This window comes from Lagenorhynchus albirostris, chromosome 16 (assembly GCF_949774975.1).
Source record: "Lagenorhynchus albirostris chromosome 16, mLagAlb1.1, whole genome shotgun sequence".
NCBI lineage: Eukaryota > Metazoa > Chordata > Mammalia > Artiodactyla > Delphinidae > Lagenorhynchus > Lagenorhynchus albirostris.
Window position 1 is genome coordinate 53,436,164 of NC_083110.1, and position 17,754 is coordinate 53,453,917.

The 17,754-nt window shown below is 41.5% G+C and overlaps 1 protein-coding gene across 1 annotated transcript in view; it reads right to left on the minus strand.

Moving 5' to 3' along the window:
- PIK3AP1 (phosphoinositide-3-kinase adaptor protein 1) overlaps positions 1–17,754 on the minus strand; it is a 113,599-nt gene that overhangs the window by 91,727 nt on the left and 4,118 nt on the right. Inside the window, exon 2 of the mRNA XM_060125739.1 lies at positions 13,885–14,301. Within this exon, the coding sequence (XP_059981722.1) occupies positions 13,885–14,301 (417 nt within the window). The remainder of the gene's footprint in view (positions 1–13,884; positions 14,302–17,754) is intronic.

Genomic DNA, 17,754 nt, shown 5'->3' on the forward strand with positions numbered 1-17,754 from the left:
TTCAGTCTCTGTGTGGCTTAAGACTTAGTATAGAGCTGAAATTATAATAAAACCTGTGTTAATGATCAAATAAATTTATTTTCTTAACTTTTAGAGTTACTTTTCAAAAGAAAGTCCCAATAAAAAATTTTTTGCAATATTTACTGTGAAATTTTGGTCCCTGCTTAAGCGTATCCACTTTAACCTGACCTTTTCCTAGGATCAGTTGTCTTTGGATTACGAGGGCCTCCTAAACCTGCATTGTTGCCATTGTTCCAACTTTCATCCATTGTTCCTTGCCCTGTCCACCTCAGAAACACAGAAAAGTCCTGCTCCTCTGCTTTTCCATGTGAAAGGCCTTCAAAACTCCATAGACAGTTTCCATGGTTCCAGTGAAACTTCCTTATAACAGATTTACTTCCTTCAACTGTTTATCTGACAGAATTTGAAATTACCCCGTTCACTACAATCAGTCATTTGACAACTTATGGAGGGCCTACTATGTGTGAAGCATTGTTGTAGGCACTGGGAATACAGTAGTGAACAAAATCCCCACTTTCCTGAGGCTTACATTCTATTCAGGGGACAATAAACAAAATAATTGGATGGATGGATGGATGGATGGATGGATGGATGGATGGATGGATGGATGGATATCTGTATGTGCTTCCCATTGACATATAGAACACCTCTCAGGTAAGCTGACCTGTAAGCGTAGAGGAGGAGCCTCTTCTAGGACACCAATACTTCTGTTCATAAATCCTCATGTGGCATTTACTGTTTTTGGAGGTGACAGTGCTCTGTTGACCACGCTTAGCTTGCCTTCAACTAAAACCACCAGATCTTACAAGTGCAACTCTTAAATATATATCCCTTCATCCTGCTCTTGTACAACTGCTCAATTATTTTCTTGAACCCTGAGCAGAATTTTATATTGATTCTTATTAATTTTCAACTTATCTTTAGCCTGTCCTTCCAACCAACTCACATTTAGGTGAACTAGAATGTAAAACTTCCAAATTGTGGGAACATAGTAATATATACACCTCAATATCACTGCCATATAGAAACTTAAGGGAACAATCAAAATGTTCATTTTAAAATTAAGTAAAACTACGTAAAATCTTAGACAGTCCTAATCACTACTCTGAGAAAATGACAGTCCTGCCTGAAAGCCGTGGTTAACTTGGGCAATACGTTACCATTAGATAAACAGGTGCATAATACTTGCCATAACTACAAGCCTTGCCTTTTCTTCTTTTTTCCAAGATGGATGCTCAGGAAACTCGTGCTTTCCTTAATGGATGATAATGAGGAACTATCAAAGGGGCCCTCAGGAAATCACAAGTCCCCTTTATTATTCATAGGGAGCTCCCGTGACTTCTGCTTCATAGTGCTGGACACTCCTGGCATCAAGCAATTAACAGGACAACTGGCTGTTTAGTGGCCATCTACCTCCAGGACACATAAACTCTGCAAGAGCAGGACTTGAACATGACTTTTTCATCAGGTCTTCCCAGGGCCTTGCAGAGTGCCACCCCCATGGCAGGCACTCCATAAGCTCAATAAATATTTGTTGAATATAAACATAAATTAACAGTCTCATCTCTGCCACTAACTGTGTAACACTGGGCAATTCCTCCACCCCTCTGAGTCCTACTTTGTTCATTTTAAACTAGAGAGACTGTGCCAGATGAGCCCAGAGTTTCCTTTTCTAATGTTAATATTCTATATTTCCATCTGGTTGACTCAGTGGCTCCCTGTATCTCTTTTCCCATTAAGACTCTAAAGCTAGATTGTTTCCAGAGTATAGGCAAGTTTTAATCGAATGAACACCCTGGACCATGGAAGGGATTGTTATTAAAAATAACATTTAGGCTACCCAATTACTGTATGATTATTTCAGCATTACATTTTTCCTGAAAAACTTCTAACATGAAAATGCTTTATAATCACAGTTGGAGACCTTCTCTAGCAAGAAACCAAGGCTTTGGGAGATGATATTCAGAAAGTTTTGGAAAATTAAAAGGGGGATCTGTTTCAGAACAATAACAGTTGACCCTGTAAGCAGACAGGTTAGAGGGTCCCTGGAAAGAGAAACAAAAATTACTTTCTTGATTTAAGAGAAGCCATTTTGGCCTAAGCCATTTTGTGATCTAAGCCTGGCCACAATGCTTGCCCTTGAACAGGTCTCAGTAATTGATGATCTTTTTTTTTTTGGCTGGCTGTGTGGCTTACAGGATCTTAGTTCCGCAACCAGGGATTGAACCCGAGGCCGCAGCAGTGAAAGTGGGACCACTGGACCACCAGGGAATTCCCAGTAATCTACATCTTAAGGGAACAAACAAATGCAGAAACAGAGAGAAGGCAGTCAAACAATAGTGCAGTGATAAAGCAGAGTCCTAGTTCTTCCTCAAGGGATATACATAATAATACATCTTTGAGTTCTACAGGAACTAAGGCCCCCACCCAGGTGGAGGATGGAATGATGAAGTTGACCCTCCCAACTTCAATCAACTAAAGCTTGGACTCTGTCCACCTCTGCCCCAATTCTATGCTTAATTCTCCTCTGCTCCAGCCCCTTCATGAATATGCATATACCCTTAGCTTAAAACTTCCCCAATTTTGCTGTTCAGGAAGACACTGCTTCAGGAAAGCGCCCGGAGTTCTCCTTACTTGCTGCAAGTAATAATCAGTCCTTCTCTCGATCTTTGGCTAGGTTGTGTCTTCTAGCTCAACACCCACCAAGAGGTGAACCCAGTTTTCTTTTCAGGTTACAACTCCACTTGTGATGCTAAATGCCATATCCTGCAACAGAAATGTTTTCCCACATTTTACACGCTCAAAAAAAAAAAAAAGAGTCAACAGCTAACGCTAATATTCTCCTATCTGCTAGTTTTGATGAATGTCTATCCCACTGCAAGCCTTAACAGTAGCTCCAGCCTCAAACATTAGCTGTATACGTAAAAGAAAACTTATTTTCGTCCAATTTAAAAGTAGAGCATTTTCATTTCATCATCAGTCTCCCCTCTATTTCCTGTGTTATCAGATGTTAGAGAGTGAGCCAACAATCTGCTGTGAAACTGGCGACTTGGCAGATAAAATATGCACATTCAACCAGTATTCTTTTAAATTAAAGGCTAGTATGGGTCTAACCTTGTAAGAGTGATAAGGAAGATACACATATGCAGAAGATACAAACCCAGAAAAAAAACCTACCAAGGAATTCCCAAAACCACTAAGCCAATTCTAGAGGTCTCCTCTGATCATTTCAGATTTCTTCACTTTAATGCTCTCCTTCAGAAGGACACATCCAATTTAATTTCTGCTACTAATGATCCACATGCACCCCATGGAGTTAACCATTCAAATTATTAACTAGCCTCTGTAATGGCATACCTGGTTCTTTTCTGGGATGGGTTGTCATATCTGGCACATTTTTAAGTATGAACAGAGCAAAAAAGGTGCACTTGATAGACCCTGTCTTGCTCTGAATCAGTCAGTTTCCGTTTAGACGCATCCTGACTACGTGACCACAAGACAAACCTGCTCCATGGTGACAGCTGATGATCCAAAAGGCACCAGCAGCACAGGCTCCCTAAGGATACTCATGGGAAGGATATCTTTTTCTCCAACTAGGACATTCAAAATGGGCTCAAGAGTAAGGAAAGTGGACAACAATCCATGGTTGCACCCACCCATCCAGTCATCCATCCATCCACCATGTACTGGGCACAAAACACTTGTCAGTGGAAACCAGCATTTTCTTTAAAAACATAAACACAGTGAAAATAAAGTAGTCTCCAAATGCTTTTTCCCCTACAGAAAAGGCAAGTTTATCAATTATTGATTTTGTTCGTTTTTCTGTGTCGTGGAAAACCAACTTACCACTGTTTACATCTACATTTTACCAAACTGGCTAAATTAGGAAGTTTTCTGCCCAGCAGTCTATATGACAAGGCTACCATGGTTTCAGTAACTTCTCCAGTGAGCAGATAAAGAGTCATTTACAGCATAAATCATCCTATTTCTTCAGCCATCTCAGACACACTCTCAGTCATGTGAATGGCAGTGGAAACTAAATTGAAAAGCTGTCAAAACATCCTGCAAAAATAGGGAAATTAACAGACCCATTCTGTCATGCATATTTGCTCCCATTTCTGTTGTCCCCATTATCTTCCTATGAGCCCACATTCATATATCTACATGTACACCATAATAAACTATATATATATAAAATGTTAAATACATGCATTCTTTCATTCCCACACAGATAATGGCATATTGTTATGTCCTCCTAAGACTGAACTTGGGCTAATGTCCATAAACAGAAAGCTATTATTATGTCATTTCAGGTTCTGTTTAAAATTCTATTGCAAAGGATAACTTTTTAGCTGAAAAAGTCCCATTACCTTGACGGGATTTTGAAAAATATCAGATTGAGAACCAGCAATGAAATGTAAGATATTTAAAATCACACATGGTTGGAATCATGGAATTTCATGGCTGCAAAGGTCTGAGATGTCAACTTGTGCTCCTCCCAGCATTTTAATGAAGATAAGAATAGGTCCAGGGTGGCCAGGTGACTTGCCCAAGGTGGCACAGCCTGTTAGTGTCAGAGTCTGTGAAATACACCCACATTCTCTTACTTCTTGTAATAAAGACTGTAGTAACCTAAGAAGACATCAATCTAAATTCCACAAGAGTCAAATTCCATTTGACAAGAGTAAGAATATGACTCAAGGATAAGTAGCTGTTCCCTCTTTTCAGGCATAGCCCACACGGAGTGAGTGATGGTACAGACATTACAGCAATAACACAAACCAACGTCACTTCCCCTTACCCAGAAAATCAATCTAATGAAGCTGAGAAAAAGGCCAAGGAGTTTGTACAACTCCTTGTTCCTTGTGGAACTTAACCCGAAGCTCAAACTACTTGGATTAGCTTGTGTAAGCCCAACTCCTTCCTCTAGATCCATAAAATCCCCATGACCCCATCAGTTTTCTCTTCTAAAATCCCTGAGAACAAAAATTAACATTGTAGAAAAATTAAAACACTGGAGAAATGTCTAAAACAAAAAGTTCAAAATGTCCACCATCCACCCAAAGGCAACCACTATCAACAATTTCTTGTGTATCCTTCCAGGAAAAGAATTCATAAACCAGTATAAAATATATATATATACACATATACACCAGCATAAATATAAATAAATATATATAAATGCTGCTATATACATACTTTTAAATTTTAGATAGATAGGTAGGTAGATAGATAGAAGCACCCTGGTTTGATTCTGCCTTCACATAGGTTGCCAGGAGCTCAGTCTCACTAGTTCAGATGATAAACTGGTTATTCCAAGGACAGAAACCCTGTTGTTAATCAAAGGTAATTTTGTCTTACCTGGCACTGTATTTCTGGAGCCTGGGAACATAGGTAAACAGCTAATGAAATATAGAAAGAGACAAAGAAAGGGGAGGAATGAGGAATAAAAGCAAGAAAGAGGAGATCAGAGAGGAAAGGAAAGAAAAAGATGAAGAGCTATTCCCTACAGACCAGCACCTGGCAGATACTCATTCAATACTTTCTGAATGACTAAGTGAATAAATGAATATTTATTTCAGGACAGGCATTTTTTAAAACACATATGACATTTAATGTATTAAACTTTTAACAGATACGGCCCCAATTCTCTGAGAAGTAAGCATCCTTCTCGATCTACACTGTCCAATGTTGTAGCCACTGGCCACACGTGGCTATTGAACATTTAAAATGTATGCTCTATGTGTAAAATACACACTAGATTTCAAAGACTTAGTATGAGGAAAAGGATATAAAATATTTCATTAATAATTTTACATTGATTATATGTTAAAATTTTACATATATTGGGTTAAGTAAACCAGATTATTAATTCACCTGTTTCATTTTATTTTATTTTTTTTACTGCAGCTACTAGAAAACTTTAAATTTCACATGTGGCTCACATTATACATTTTTTGGAAGTGCTGGTCTAGAACATAGATGCTATTATAGCAGTGACTAGATCTGTCTTCCCTGCTCTATTCCAGCACCCAGCACAGGGCCTTGAGAATGGAAGGCTCACTGTGATATCTAGATAAGGCAATAGCAGGTCTTGAACAACAAGGCAAGAGGCTCTTCCCCCAATCCCAGCTCTAATGGAAAAGCAGCTGTGTGAACCTGCCAGGCCTTGTCTTCCTCATCTTTAAAATGGTGATGATAATAATAATGTCTGCCTTATAGGAAGATAGCATGGACCAAATGAGATAGTGTTTGCAAAAGGGCTTTGAAGGGGTAAAACAGATGTCAGGTTGCTCCTAAGTTCTAGTATCCTCCTCTAGCATAGTCCCAGAAGTGAGATGCAGAAACTACAGAAACAGCAGCGTAAGAAACTAACCGATAAAATTCCTACATCTGATATTTCCATTCCAGCTGTGTTAGAAAGTTTAGACAAAAACAGGTGCAAACTTGAGATTCTCACACTAGTGGAAACTTCAGCATTCATCACTCCCTTTTCACTGCATCTCACCAACCACAGTTGACAAGGTGACTTGCAGATATTTTCCTTGCAGGTCCCCTTGAGGGACCACAGAAAGTCTAACAACTGGGAGCAGAAGGCTGCCTCTGGGTGGCTGACGACGTTCACAGCTTTGTGGGAGATTCATAATCCTAGGGGACTCGGAGGCCTCAGGGGAAAAGTTCTGTGGGCACAAAAATCTAGCATGGGCATTAGTCCTCGTTAAGTGTTTCAGGTGTAGCTAGGAGAAAGTATCTTGTTCTACAAGGCGGTCAGGGTACCTGGCAAGGGATCTCCAAAGGACCCTTGGACATGCTGTAGCTTTCAGTGACACTGGGACAGATTTTACCATCCCAGCTGGGCATCTTCTTCTCCAAATCAAAGATTATTTCAAAAGGAAGATTGTACGAAGAAAGTATTTTTCTGCAAGGGGCATTTAAGGAGCCTTACGTGTGGACTAACCCACAGCAGAGACAGAGCAGACCCAACAACCCAAGGCCACAAGGCAGGAGGACAGCAGAACAAAAATAGTCAATTTCAAGAGGCCCAAGTTCAGATTCTCCCCTCAGTCTCTGCAAGACACCACAGAAGCCCAGAAGCCATCAATGACTTACCACCGCCGAGGCCGCCACACCAAAGAGAGCAAGGAGGGCATGGTGACTTCCCCTTTGCTGGGAAGGTCTGTCACTCTTCCCTTCTCTCAGACCTGCTGCCTGTGACGTGGAAGTGAGCTGTGACATGGCCAAGCCCTGAGCCCCTGGGAACACTGCCCCGTGACCTGCCCTGTGACAGCCCACAAGGCCTGAGTTGCTGCCAGCTCCTCTAACCGGAAAACCAAGGGACAGGGCAGCAGGCATGGAGCAGAGCTTCCAGAACATGGCTGCAGAGCATAAACCACAATGGAGGCTTTTTAAAATTCATATTCCCCAAACCAACCGCTGAGATTCTGGTTCAGTACGTCTAGGGTGGGGCTGAGGCACCTGCATTTTAAACAAAGTGCAGGGGCAGTGCCAATGCCCAGTCTGACTTGGGAACCTGTGGTCTAGAGAACTCAGGGAAGCTTCATTGTCCTTAATCCTTTCTCTTTCACAGGCTTTCTTCATGTTTCTTGTCCCCACGTGGAAGAGGAGGGTGTGGGGAAGAGGCTTAGATGTAAGCAAGGCAAAGCAGAGAAGGATTCTGAAGGCCTTACGTTCCAATGTGAGTTATTCCCAGTCCTCATGCAAGTCATTTAACCTTTCTGAACCTCAGTTTTCTCATCTGTGAAGTGGGGGTAAAACCATCTACCCACTCAGGGTTGTGAGGGGAATAAACACCCATGAAGTGCCCAGTGCATGACACAGGGTAACTGTCAGAGCATTCACCTTAGTATTAGCTCTTTCCATTAGGGGAAGGAGGGGTGCAGGGCAGTTCCCCATACGAGTATCTTTGCAAGAGAAAATGTAAATAACTGACTTAGGCATAAAGGGAAAGCAAAATAATTAAATAAACTGCAACAACAAAAAAACCACAGTAAGGGGCCATAAATTCAGGTTACATGGGGAGGGTGGGGAGATGCACAGAGCAGGTGTGCAACACCATCTCTGGGAGCTCTACAGAGATTGGCTGGGAGGAAAGCAACAGAGATTCACAAAGATTTAGGCACAAAGCTGTGCGAAGATTTACTGCAACATTATTTTTTTAAAATTAGAAATAGCCTACAGGCATTTTTTCATTTTCCATTTTTTTTAACATTATGATAAACATGTATTACAGTTGACCTTTGAACAACATGGGTTTAACTGCGCTGGCAAGTCATACACAGATTTTTTTCAGTAAAAATGATCAACTACATGATCCCCAGTTGGCTGAATCTGCGAATGCAGAACCGCGGATACCGAGGGCCTGTGTGGGACTTGAGCACCCGTAGATTTTGGTGTCCTGCTTGGGTCCTGGCACCAATCCCCCGCCAATACCAAGGGATGACTCGAAGATTTTTGCCTGCACAGGTGGGGGCAGGGGAGTCGGCGCCTCTAACCCACATGTGGTTCAAGGGTCAACAGTGCTTTATTTCAGAAAAAAAACGTTCCTTTTTAAAACTGGGTGAAGATTTTGGAATCTGTTAGACTAGCTAAAAGCACCTGTATCCCAACTGTTTTCCTTTTAAACTCCAGTTTAACATTCAGATTAGAACATTAATATCAAGAAAGGAAGGCCTCTAAATTTTCCCCATGTAAACAAAAGGCAAAATACATTATAATTGTGGGTACCATCAACACTTCTGAAGCACAAGGGGCATGAGGAAGGATTGGGGGTGCATAAAGAGAAAACACATAAAGAAGCAGACAAGATCTCCAATGTAATCCCGAAAAATACTAGAAGAATTGGGTTCACTGCTTCCCTTCGCCCTCAACACAACAAACATACACACACGCATGCGTGGACACACAAAATTATGAGAACTTTTGAAATAAAACTCAATGTTACCCACCAAGTCCTCTCCCGCACAGATCAACAGAATCTATTTTTATATTCCAGTGAGATTTGCAGCAAAGAATAGAGCACCAGTAAAAAGAGGAAATAATTTCTGTGCTGTACCTGGGTTTTTCTCACTTCCTTATTTTAAAATAATCACCTAACAAGTCCAAAAAATTCAGAACAATAGTACAGTCTTCTATGCACTGGGTATATATCCCTGCAGACATTTTGGAGCTAAACTGAACCACTTAAAAGGTTCTGGGTAATTTGCCATCTATTTAGAAAACTTATAATGATATATTACAGCGCTGGGGGGCTGGAAGAAACCTTCCAAATCATCTGGTCCAACCCCATCATTTTATAGATGAAGATCTTGGAAAATAAACTGGCTGCTCCAACACACTGAAGACTCTTAATTAAAACGTTTGCTCAATTTTAAGGTGGCTGACAAATTTGGAGAGAGGGGATGGGAAATAAAATAAAACCTGCAAAACATTTTTTAGTGGCATAGTAATTATGATCAATGGTCCTATTAAATGAAGAAGCAGTGAGGATCGTGACGGAAGTATACCCCCACTCCAATGTCAGGACCACTTACATCTGGAAAACTGAGAGGTTTAAAGCTGTCAGAGCTAACACATTGAATCTATGTGTTGGGGACCAGGAAGAAAACTCAGGGGCCCTACCCTGAAGTCTACTGGGCTAAGCATCAAACGCTGGTCTAATTTTATACCTAAACACTGGTCCAGGAGTCACCCTTATGTGATGGTGCCTTCATTTCCAGAAAAAGTAGAGATTTGAGAAAATGGTCCAGGCCTAACAGAGATACATGACAATTGACGTGACAAAGGAAGGGTGGCTTAGACCTTAGCTCAGTTTTCAGTGGACCCCTGACCAGCAGCACCAGCATCATCTGGACGCTTGTTAGAAATGCAGAATCTTGGGTCCTAACCAGACCTATGGAGGCAGAATCTGCATATTGACAAGAATCCCAGGTCCTCCTGCCCACATTAAAGTTTGATAAGTGTTGATACTTATTTAGATAACACAGCAGCAAGAGAAAGTGTAATTAACTGCCTGTAACCACATTCAATCCAAGTTTCTGGAATAATTACCTCCATCACCAGCTCTACTTTCTAAAGCTTTTGATCTTTAAGCCTTATTTTAAATTTTAAATGGTCTAAAATTTAGGCTAGGGCTTCCCTGGTGCCGCAGTGGTTGAGAGTCCGCCTGCCGATGCAGGGGACACAGGTTCGTGCCCCAGTCCAGGAAGATCTCACATGTCACGGAGTGGCTGGGCCCGTGAGCCATCCATGGCCGCTGAGCCTGCACGTCCAGAGCCTGTGCTCCGCAACGGGAGAGGCCACAACAGTGAGAGGCCCGCGTACCGCAAAAAATATAAATAAAATTTATCCTAAATTTTACATGGTCTCAATCAGTATCTTATTAAATAGTAATATTTGTTGACAAAAATTCAATTAATTATCAACTTAAGAAGACAAAAAGCGAATTTTATCTGAGCCATACTGAGGATTATATCCCAGGAAGCAGATTCTCAGAAAACTCTGAGAACTGTTCTGCCTGTTAGAAGTCGAAGGCACAGTCATATACATTTCTGAAACAAAGGATCACACATCAACATGACATACTGATACTTTACATAAAGTTCACCAAGGATAAATGGTCCAGGTAGGCACATACAAAGCAAGCAGCAAGTCACCGTGACCCCCTACAGGGCTGGGAAAGAACACCATTCTTTTAAGAAGTTACACTGCTAGTGTCAGAAGAAAGAAAAAAAATTGATCTTTATGGTTGAGCAAGCACTCCCATCTTTGAGGAGCTCTGGTTAATGTGTAATGCGGATGTACATTGCACATTAGGGAGGGAGGGAGGAGGTCCAAACAAACACAAAGAGAGAATTTTATGTTTAATTTTTTCTTATCCTGCCTTAAAATATAAATTTTATTTCATCATGTTTTCTCACAAACTGTCTTAAAATTGAGAAAAAAAAACACAAATGTTCTGGGTACTTTACTATTTTCAAGGGTTACATAGATTATGAATTGAAGTCTTTTTTCCTGCTATTGTCTGCTGGGGTCATAGTAGAAACATGACCAATATTTCTTCAGTTGGGAGTTAGAAACCCTAGGGAGATCTGGTGAAGGAGGAAGACTGAATTGAGAATAGAAATGTTTTCCTAGCAGAAAAAAGAGAAGCTTCAGGTAAGGGAATTTTACGATCAAAAGGTTGGGAAGGTCACATGGTCCAATCATGGTTCCAAAGCTGAATTCCTTTTACACCACACATGCAGTCTCTGCTTGCACACTCCCAGTGATGTGGAACTCATCACCTCCAAAGGCTACCCATCCCATCTTTGCATGCTCTAATTGTTAGAAAGATGCCTGAAATTTGTCTCCCTGTAGCTTTCAACAGCCCCACAATCAGTAACCCCACAATTACTGTCCCTACCATTAGCTCATTCCCATTATCAATTTTCCATTACATTTCCCAGTGGAATTTTTTTAACAGAGAAAGTCAAAGAAACAAGTTTCATGTATTTATTTCTCATAGGACTGGAGCAGCTTGTATAGTGGGGTGTATGAAATTTTTATTTTTTGCTTTTATTTTGAAGTGTCTTAAGAAAACCTCATGTGTACAAGAGGGATATTAAAATGAATAATCACAAGTTGTAGAGACTGTAACCAAGGACATAATCATATCAGAAGCCTAGTGTAGGGATAATACTGTCCTTAAACACTGTTTTAGCCCTAAACTTCCTGGGAGTCAAAGCAGCTATGAAATAGGGCAAGAAGATGGTGCTTCAAAAATGTCTGAGACTCTCTGGCCTAGGGGACTCTAGGTTATCAGCCGTGGAAAGTGTCTTAGATCAAGTCTAATCCCACCTCATATAGAGAATGAAACTGAAATTCAAAGAGGCTACATAAATTGCCTAATCTTGGGCACCTAGTAAGCAGCAGAGCCAGGCGATAGAGTGTCGCTACTCATTTTTGCTACAACGCCAGACCTTGAGTCTTGGGTTTGTTAAGAAAGCTTGTTCAGCACAAAAATCAGAGATAATAGCACCACATTACTGGGCCAACAGGACACTCCCAAAGCAAACCCAAGCCATCCTGGCACACACAGAGACCTCTAATCCCCAAATTCGCAAGTCTAATACCAGATAAGAAAATGATATTGGAGGCATAAGCCATCCTTCCTCCTACTCTTTTTCCTATAATTCCACTTGTCCCTACATATCCATTGATTCTGAACTACAGAGATTTTCCACTAAGCAGCTTATTTTAATCTCCCATGAAAATAATCTCTTTCTGATGAAAGGTTATTTGCTCTCAAAACAGAAACACCACTGTGAAACACTTCATTCCTTCTGAAACACTTGAAGCTAAAGTCTCATAGCACACGGAGCCAGAGTCATTAGTGAAGAGTAAAATATTATAAGCGATCAACTTACCTAGGCATCTGAACATTGGACTCATCCAAACAATATTCAAAGAATTCCTTTTACCATCTATTTTTAAAAATAATACCACTGTAGTATTTTAAAGAACAATCTGGTAGCGCACACGGCATGAGATGCCAGTACAGTGACAATACATCCATGGTACTCTGAATGACTGGCAGGTGGGTCACAGCAGCCTGCCCACCAGATCACAAGCTCATCCTAAGCAGTGACAGAAGCTCATCCTCAGAAACAATTAGTTGCATCTCGCTTCTCTGTAAGTTTCAGCAGAACCCTCAAAGCAATGAAGGGCAATCATGCAAATATGAATTATGTGCTTTTTCTATCCTCGTGTCCTTCCGAAGTAAAGATAAGCAATCCCTGGAAAAATTACTAATCCAGGTCCCAGGTATTTCAGATGAGACACCTTCTATGCTCACACTAGTCATTTATATTACAAAATGACCTGGGATATTACTATGTTAGGTGACCTGGTCATATTTATTGGTTTAGAGCAGGCATTCCTGGGATAAAAGCATCTAGGGAGCTAAGAATTTGTAAATTCTTGATTCAGTTCATTAAATGAGACAGGGGCAGATGAGCCAAATTAATACCCAAGTCAAACCAGGGATAACTGAGCATAGTTACATCGCCTCATAATTTTCCAGGCTTCTTTGCTGGTATCAGGTATATAAGAGCTAAAAGGCAAGAGAATAGAAGATAAACACATAGCCTGCTCATAGCCCACAGTGAGGCAAAAATAGAAAACAAGAAGAGGAAGAAAAGCCGTGACATGCATCCATCCCAGAGCACGTCTTCCGTTACTGCTAATCAGAGCATATGTCACACTTCCTGGGGCCACTGAAGTCATTAGCCCCGCCAGAGAGGATCGGAATTTTCCCACTTTAAAAGGAGGAACAGGGCAAAAGACAGAAACTAGGCTGGCAGGAAATAGAGAAGGGAGGTATTTCTCTATAAACATGTTATCCAAAAGCGACACCTTTTCAACCAAAATCTTCAGGTGACCTGATGATAAAATGGAAATGGCTTGCAAGCAGGAAGGCTGGCAGTTGTATTCCTCACACCTCACCAAACTAAGTCTCAGCCTCCCACCCCCACTGCCCTCTAGGCTGGAACCTGTGTCCAATGTCTCCCAAGGTGTAGAAAATTCTAGAAGGAGGGCTAGCTTATCCTAGCACAAAACCCATGGGAAAGTGTCATCTTTCTTCCCTGCGGTCAAGGAGACCTACTCTATCCTTATCCCATCCCAGAAATAGGCTGCCCTAAACCAGTAAGTATGACTGGGGCTCTTAGCATAGTGAGGTCCAGGTTCAGCTTGTAATAGGAATGACTAGTGTTAACACGACAATGTCTCCCCTGAAATGTCTAGGACTTGGATGGGTCTTTCTTTCCAGGGCTTGCATTTCTGTACTGCAGGAGAGACCCTTACCTTCAGAAATGGCCTTCCTCACAGCTGCCACGTAAGTCTCAGGCTCATCATCACAGGTGAGCTCCTGCCAGTGTGCCCAGTCTGGAAAGAAGTCCAGAAACTCCTCGCTGTCCTGCACCCCGCAGAGCAGGCGCACCACGCGGTGTGGAGGATGGAAGGCTCTCTGCAGCAGGGGCAGCAGGGCCGGCTGGCAGAAGCACTGCACGAGCTCCGCAGACAGCAGCACCACGATGCAGCGTGTGCGGAGAAAGAAGCTCAGGTCTTCGGCTGAGAAGGAGGTCTTGGGGCCCAGCCTGTAAGTCAGCATCTTCTGGCTATGGACATGCCGACTGGACAGGAAAAGGTCCTGGAGGTACTGGCACCATTCCTCGGCATCCGAGCTATAAATGATGAGGATGTCGCATCCTACAAGCATCCCTAAGCAAGAAGGAGGCACAGAAGCATGTTAACACGCCTGCTCCTACTAGGGCTTCCCATGACCTGCAAGATATACCACCCAGACGAGGAGCCTGGCACCTGCAATCTTTCACTGTCTGCCTCCAGCCTACCTGTCTAACTTCTTTCTCACTTCCAGTCTGTGTTCCAACCATTCCAGACTCCCTGCTTTTGCCCAAACATACCATGCCATTTCAGATCTTTGCATAAGCTATTGCTTCTGCTGGCATGCTCTTCTCCCCACAGCTGATGCAGTATAGGATGATGATGATTATGATGATGATGAAGATGATGATAGCAACTGCAACACTTATATAGAGCTTACTATGTTCCAGACACTCGTCCAACCTTACTGCCTCCCAAACTCATTTTATCATCACAGCAACTTTCTAAGGTAGGTACTACTATTAGCCTGATTTTGAAGATGAGAAAATTGAGGTATGGCAAGTTAAGTAATTTATCCAAGAGCCCCAGTGGCAGAGTCAGAATTTGAACTCAGGCAGTTTGATCCCAGAACCTAGCTCTTTCCCAAATACAGTGGTTACAAGCACAGGTCTGGAATCAGGCAGCCAGACTTAGCATCTTGGCTAATACTCTTTAAGTATTAGCTGTGCAACCTTGGGCAAGTTGCTTAAATTTTCTAAACCTCATTTATTCATCTGTAAATGGAAACATAAAGGCAATATTTATCAGTGTTTTGTGAAAATTAAATTAGATATTTCATGTAAAGTACTAAGCATAGTGCTTGACGTGTAGTAAACCCTCAATGATTGGTAGCTGCTGTCATTATCCTCACATTAATATAAACAATGCATTAATGTAAAAGTAACCATGGTTGAATTAACATGTTGACCTACACAATACCATTTATAAGGTGCTTCTCGCCATATATGGTCTGTCACATAGGCTTTCTTCTTCCTCTAATAAAGCACAAGTGCCAGAAACAGAGTCCAAAGCCTCAGAGAAGTGCTGAATTAAAAAGGTCTTTTGGGGATCACTTGGCCCAAACTCCTCATTTACAGATAAAAGAAATACTTCATCTGGGAAGATAAAGGAATTTGCTTAAATTCACACTCAGCAAATTAGTGCAGAGCCAGGACTGAAACTCAGGTTGTCCCCTGGTTCCTTATCCAGTCCTCTTGCCAAGCTACCTGCTGCCTCCCATCAGGAATCCTGTCAAGAATCTTATGAGCAATAACTCTTATCTTCCCATTATCAAAGTTCAAAGATGCTTGGCTCTTATAACGGTTACCACTGTTGTGGGTCCTCATCTCCCACTAATTCAATGAATTATTCTAAGGGATTTGGAAGGGGTGAGCGCAGAGAAGTAGCCATACATCTACAATGCAATAGGGATCCTTCCTCCCACTTAGAGAAGGAAGCTTGGAATTTTGTCAAACGGGAGTCATCTAAGTTGTGGATTATCACAATTACATGCCATCCCTGGGCCACATTTAGCTGACCGGTTCCTGGCCAAAAGGTCAGAGGCAGGAGTGGGGCAAGACCTGAGCTTCTCAGTTCTGAAAACATCATGAAAGGAACCCCCTTTCCTGCCCCCATCCATCACCATATTCAAAGTTAAAACAATGACATATAAAATGTAAACTCAACACAGTTCTGATATCCCCCAGGATGACAGTACCAAATCTTTTAAAACAGTAAATAAAACAAAAATGTGGAGTTTCTCTCTTTTTGGAGTCCCTAATTCAGTACTAATATAAGACGCGATAGGCTTCCAGTAGGCTTCTGTTAACAGCACATTGCAATACCTGCTGCCCATTAAAGACCTCTAGTCATCAAGGAAAGTTTAAAGGTTAATAATAGGGGAAACCGGGTGTGCAATATATGAGAATTCTCTGTATTACCTTCCCAATTTTTCTTTAAATCTAAAACTTCTAAAATAAAAGTTTAAAAATACAATTTAAATCAAACGCGCTTAAGGGTTTAACCTCTTCAAAATGGAAAACCTATTTAAAATGTCTAATTCCTGAGGTTCCAGTGTTAAATTCAATCCCCCTTTGAGCAAAAGTACAGGCATACCTCAGAGATATTGCAGGTTCGGTTCCAGACAACCCCAGCAAAGTGAATATCACTAAAAAGCAAGTCACCCAAATTTTCAGGTTTCCGGGTGCATATAAAAGTTATGTTTACACTATACTGTAGTCTATTAACTGTGTGAGAGCATTATGTCTTAAAAAAAATTGTACATACCTTAATTAGAAAACACTTTATTGCTAAAAAATGCTACACCATCTGAGCCTTCAGCAAGTCATAACCCTTCTGCAATAGTCAAAAGTCACTGATCACAAATCACCATAACAAATATAATAATAATGGAAAAGTCTGAAATATTGCAAGAATTACCAAAATGTGACACAGAGACAGGAAGTGAGGAAATGCTGTTGGAAAAATGGCACCAATAGACTTCCTCGATGAAGGGTTGCCACAAGCCTTCAATTTGTAAAAAATGTGGTATCTGCAAAGCGCAATAAAGCCAAGTGCAATAAAACGAGGTGTGCCAGTACTTGAGAAGGAAGTGGTTAGTACCTCAGACTAGTTAACATCACAACCTACTTGGTCACCAACTCAAGGTGTGACTTCAGACCAATATACTATATCTAAACAAATTTTTCCTCAATGTAAATGAGGACAACAAAATCTATCACCTTCCTGAACTTTGCTCTGCTGTTGAAACTGAAAGCTGGGGAAGTTGTAGAAAAGTCCAAAGTGTCAGTTAAAGTCCCTCCACAACCTTCTGGGTAACAACACAGGACTAAATGCTTTGTCGGGGACTCTCTCTCATATGTGGGGACACCCCTTTCTTCAAGGAGAAGTCCCTTCCTTTAACCATAAGTCACTTCTTCACGTGTGCCAAATCATTCTTCCCACTGTTGTTTGTTTGTTTATTTAGAGAAATGAAGTACATGAATCAACAAGGAGTCCATAACTCCTAGACAGAAATAAGGGTCTCTGTCCTTGTCGAGCTTAAAGACCAGGTTTGGCTATAGAAGGAGAAAGGAATGGATAACAGTAGAAGCAGGAGCTGGCTGGTGGCAACAGGGAGTGATGGTGGTGGTAAGAAACACAGTGACCAAAAGAAAAGTTCCTTTAAAAGATTCAAAATCCACCTGAGAAGAGAACCGAGAAGAAGAGCTTGGGAGCTTCTCAATCTACCCAGCCCAGACCACTTTTTAGTCTGGCACTCCGTTCATCCATCCTGGAGCCCGTGTTTGAATCTGGGCACCGTACTGAAGAGGGGTGTGAGATAGGGAAGGTGACTTGGATAGGGAGAGATCTGGAAACAATTAATGTGAGGAGCTTCCAGACTCCGAAGGTTTCAAGTTTAGAGACTTGGCAGGAGTATTGAGGAACCTCAAAGATCACATGGAAGTTAAGATGACAAAAAATTAAAGGTCCCTTCAAGCCCTTTCATCC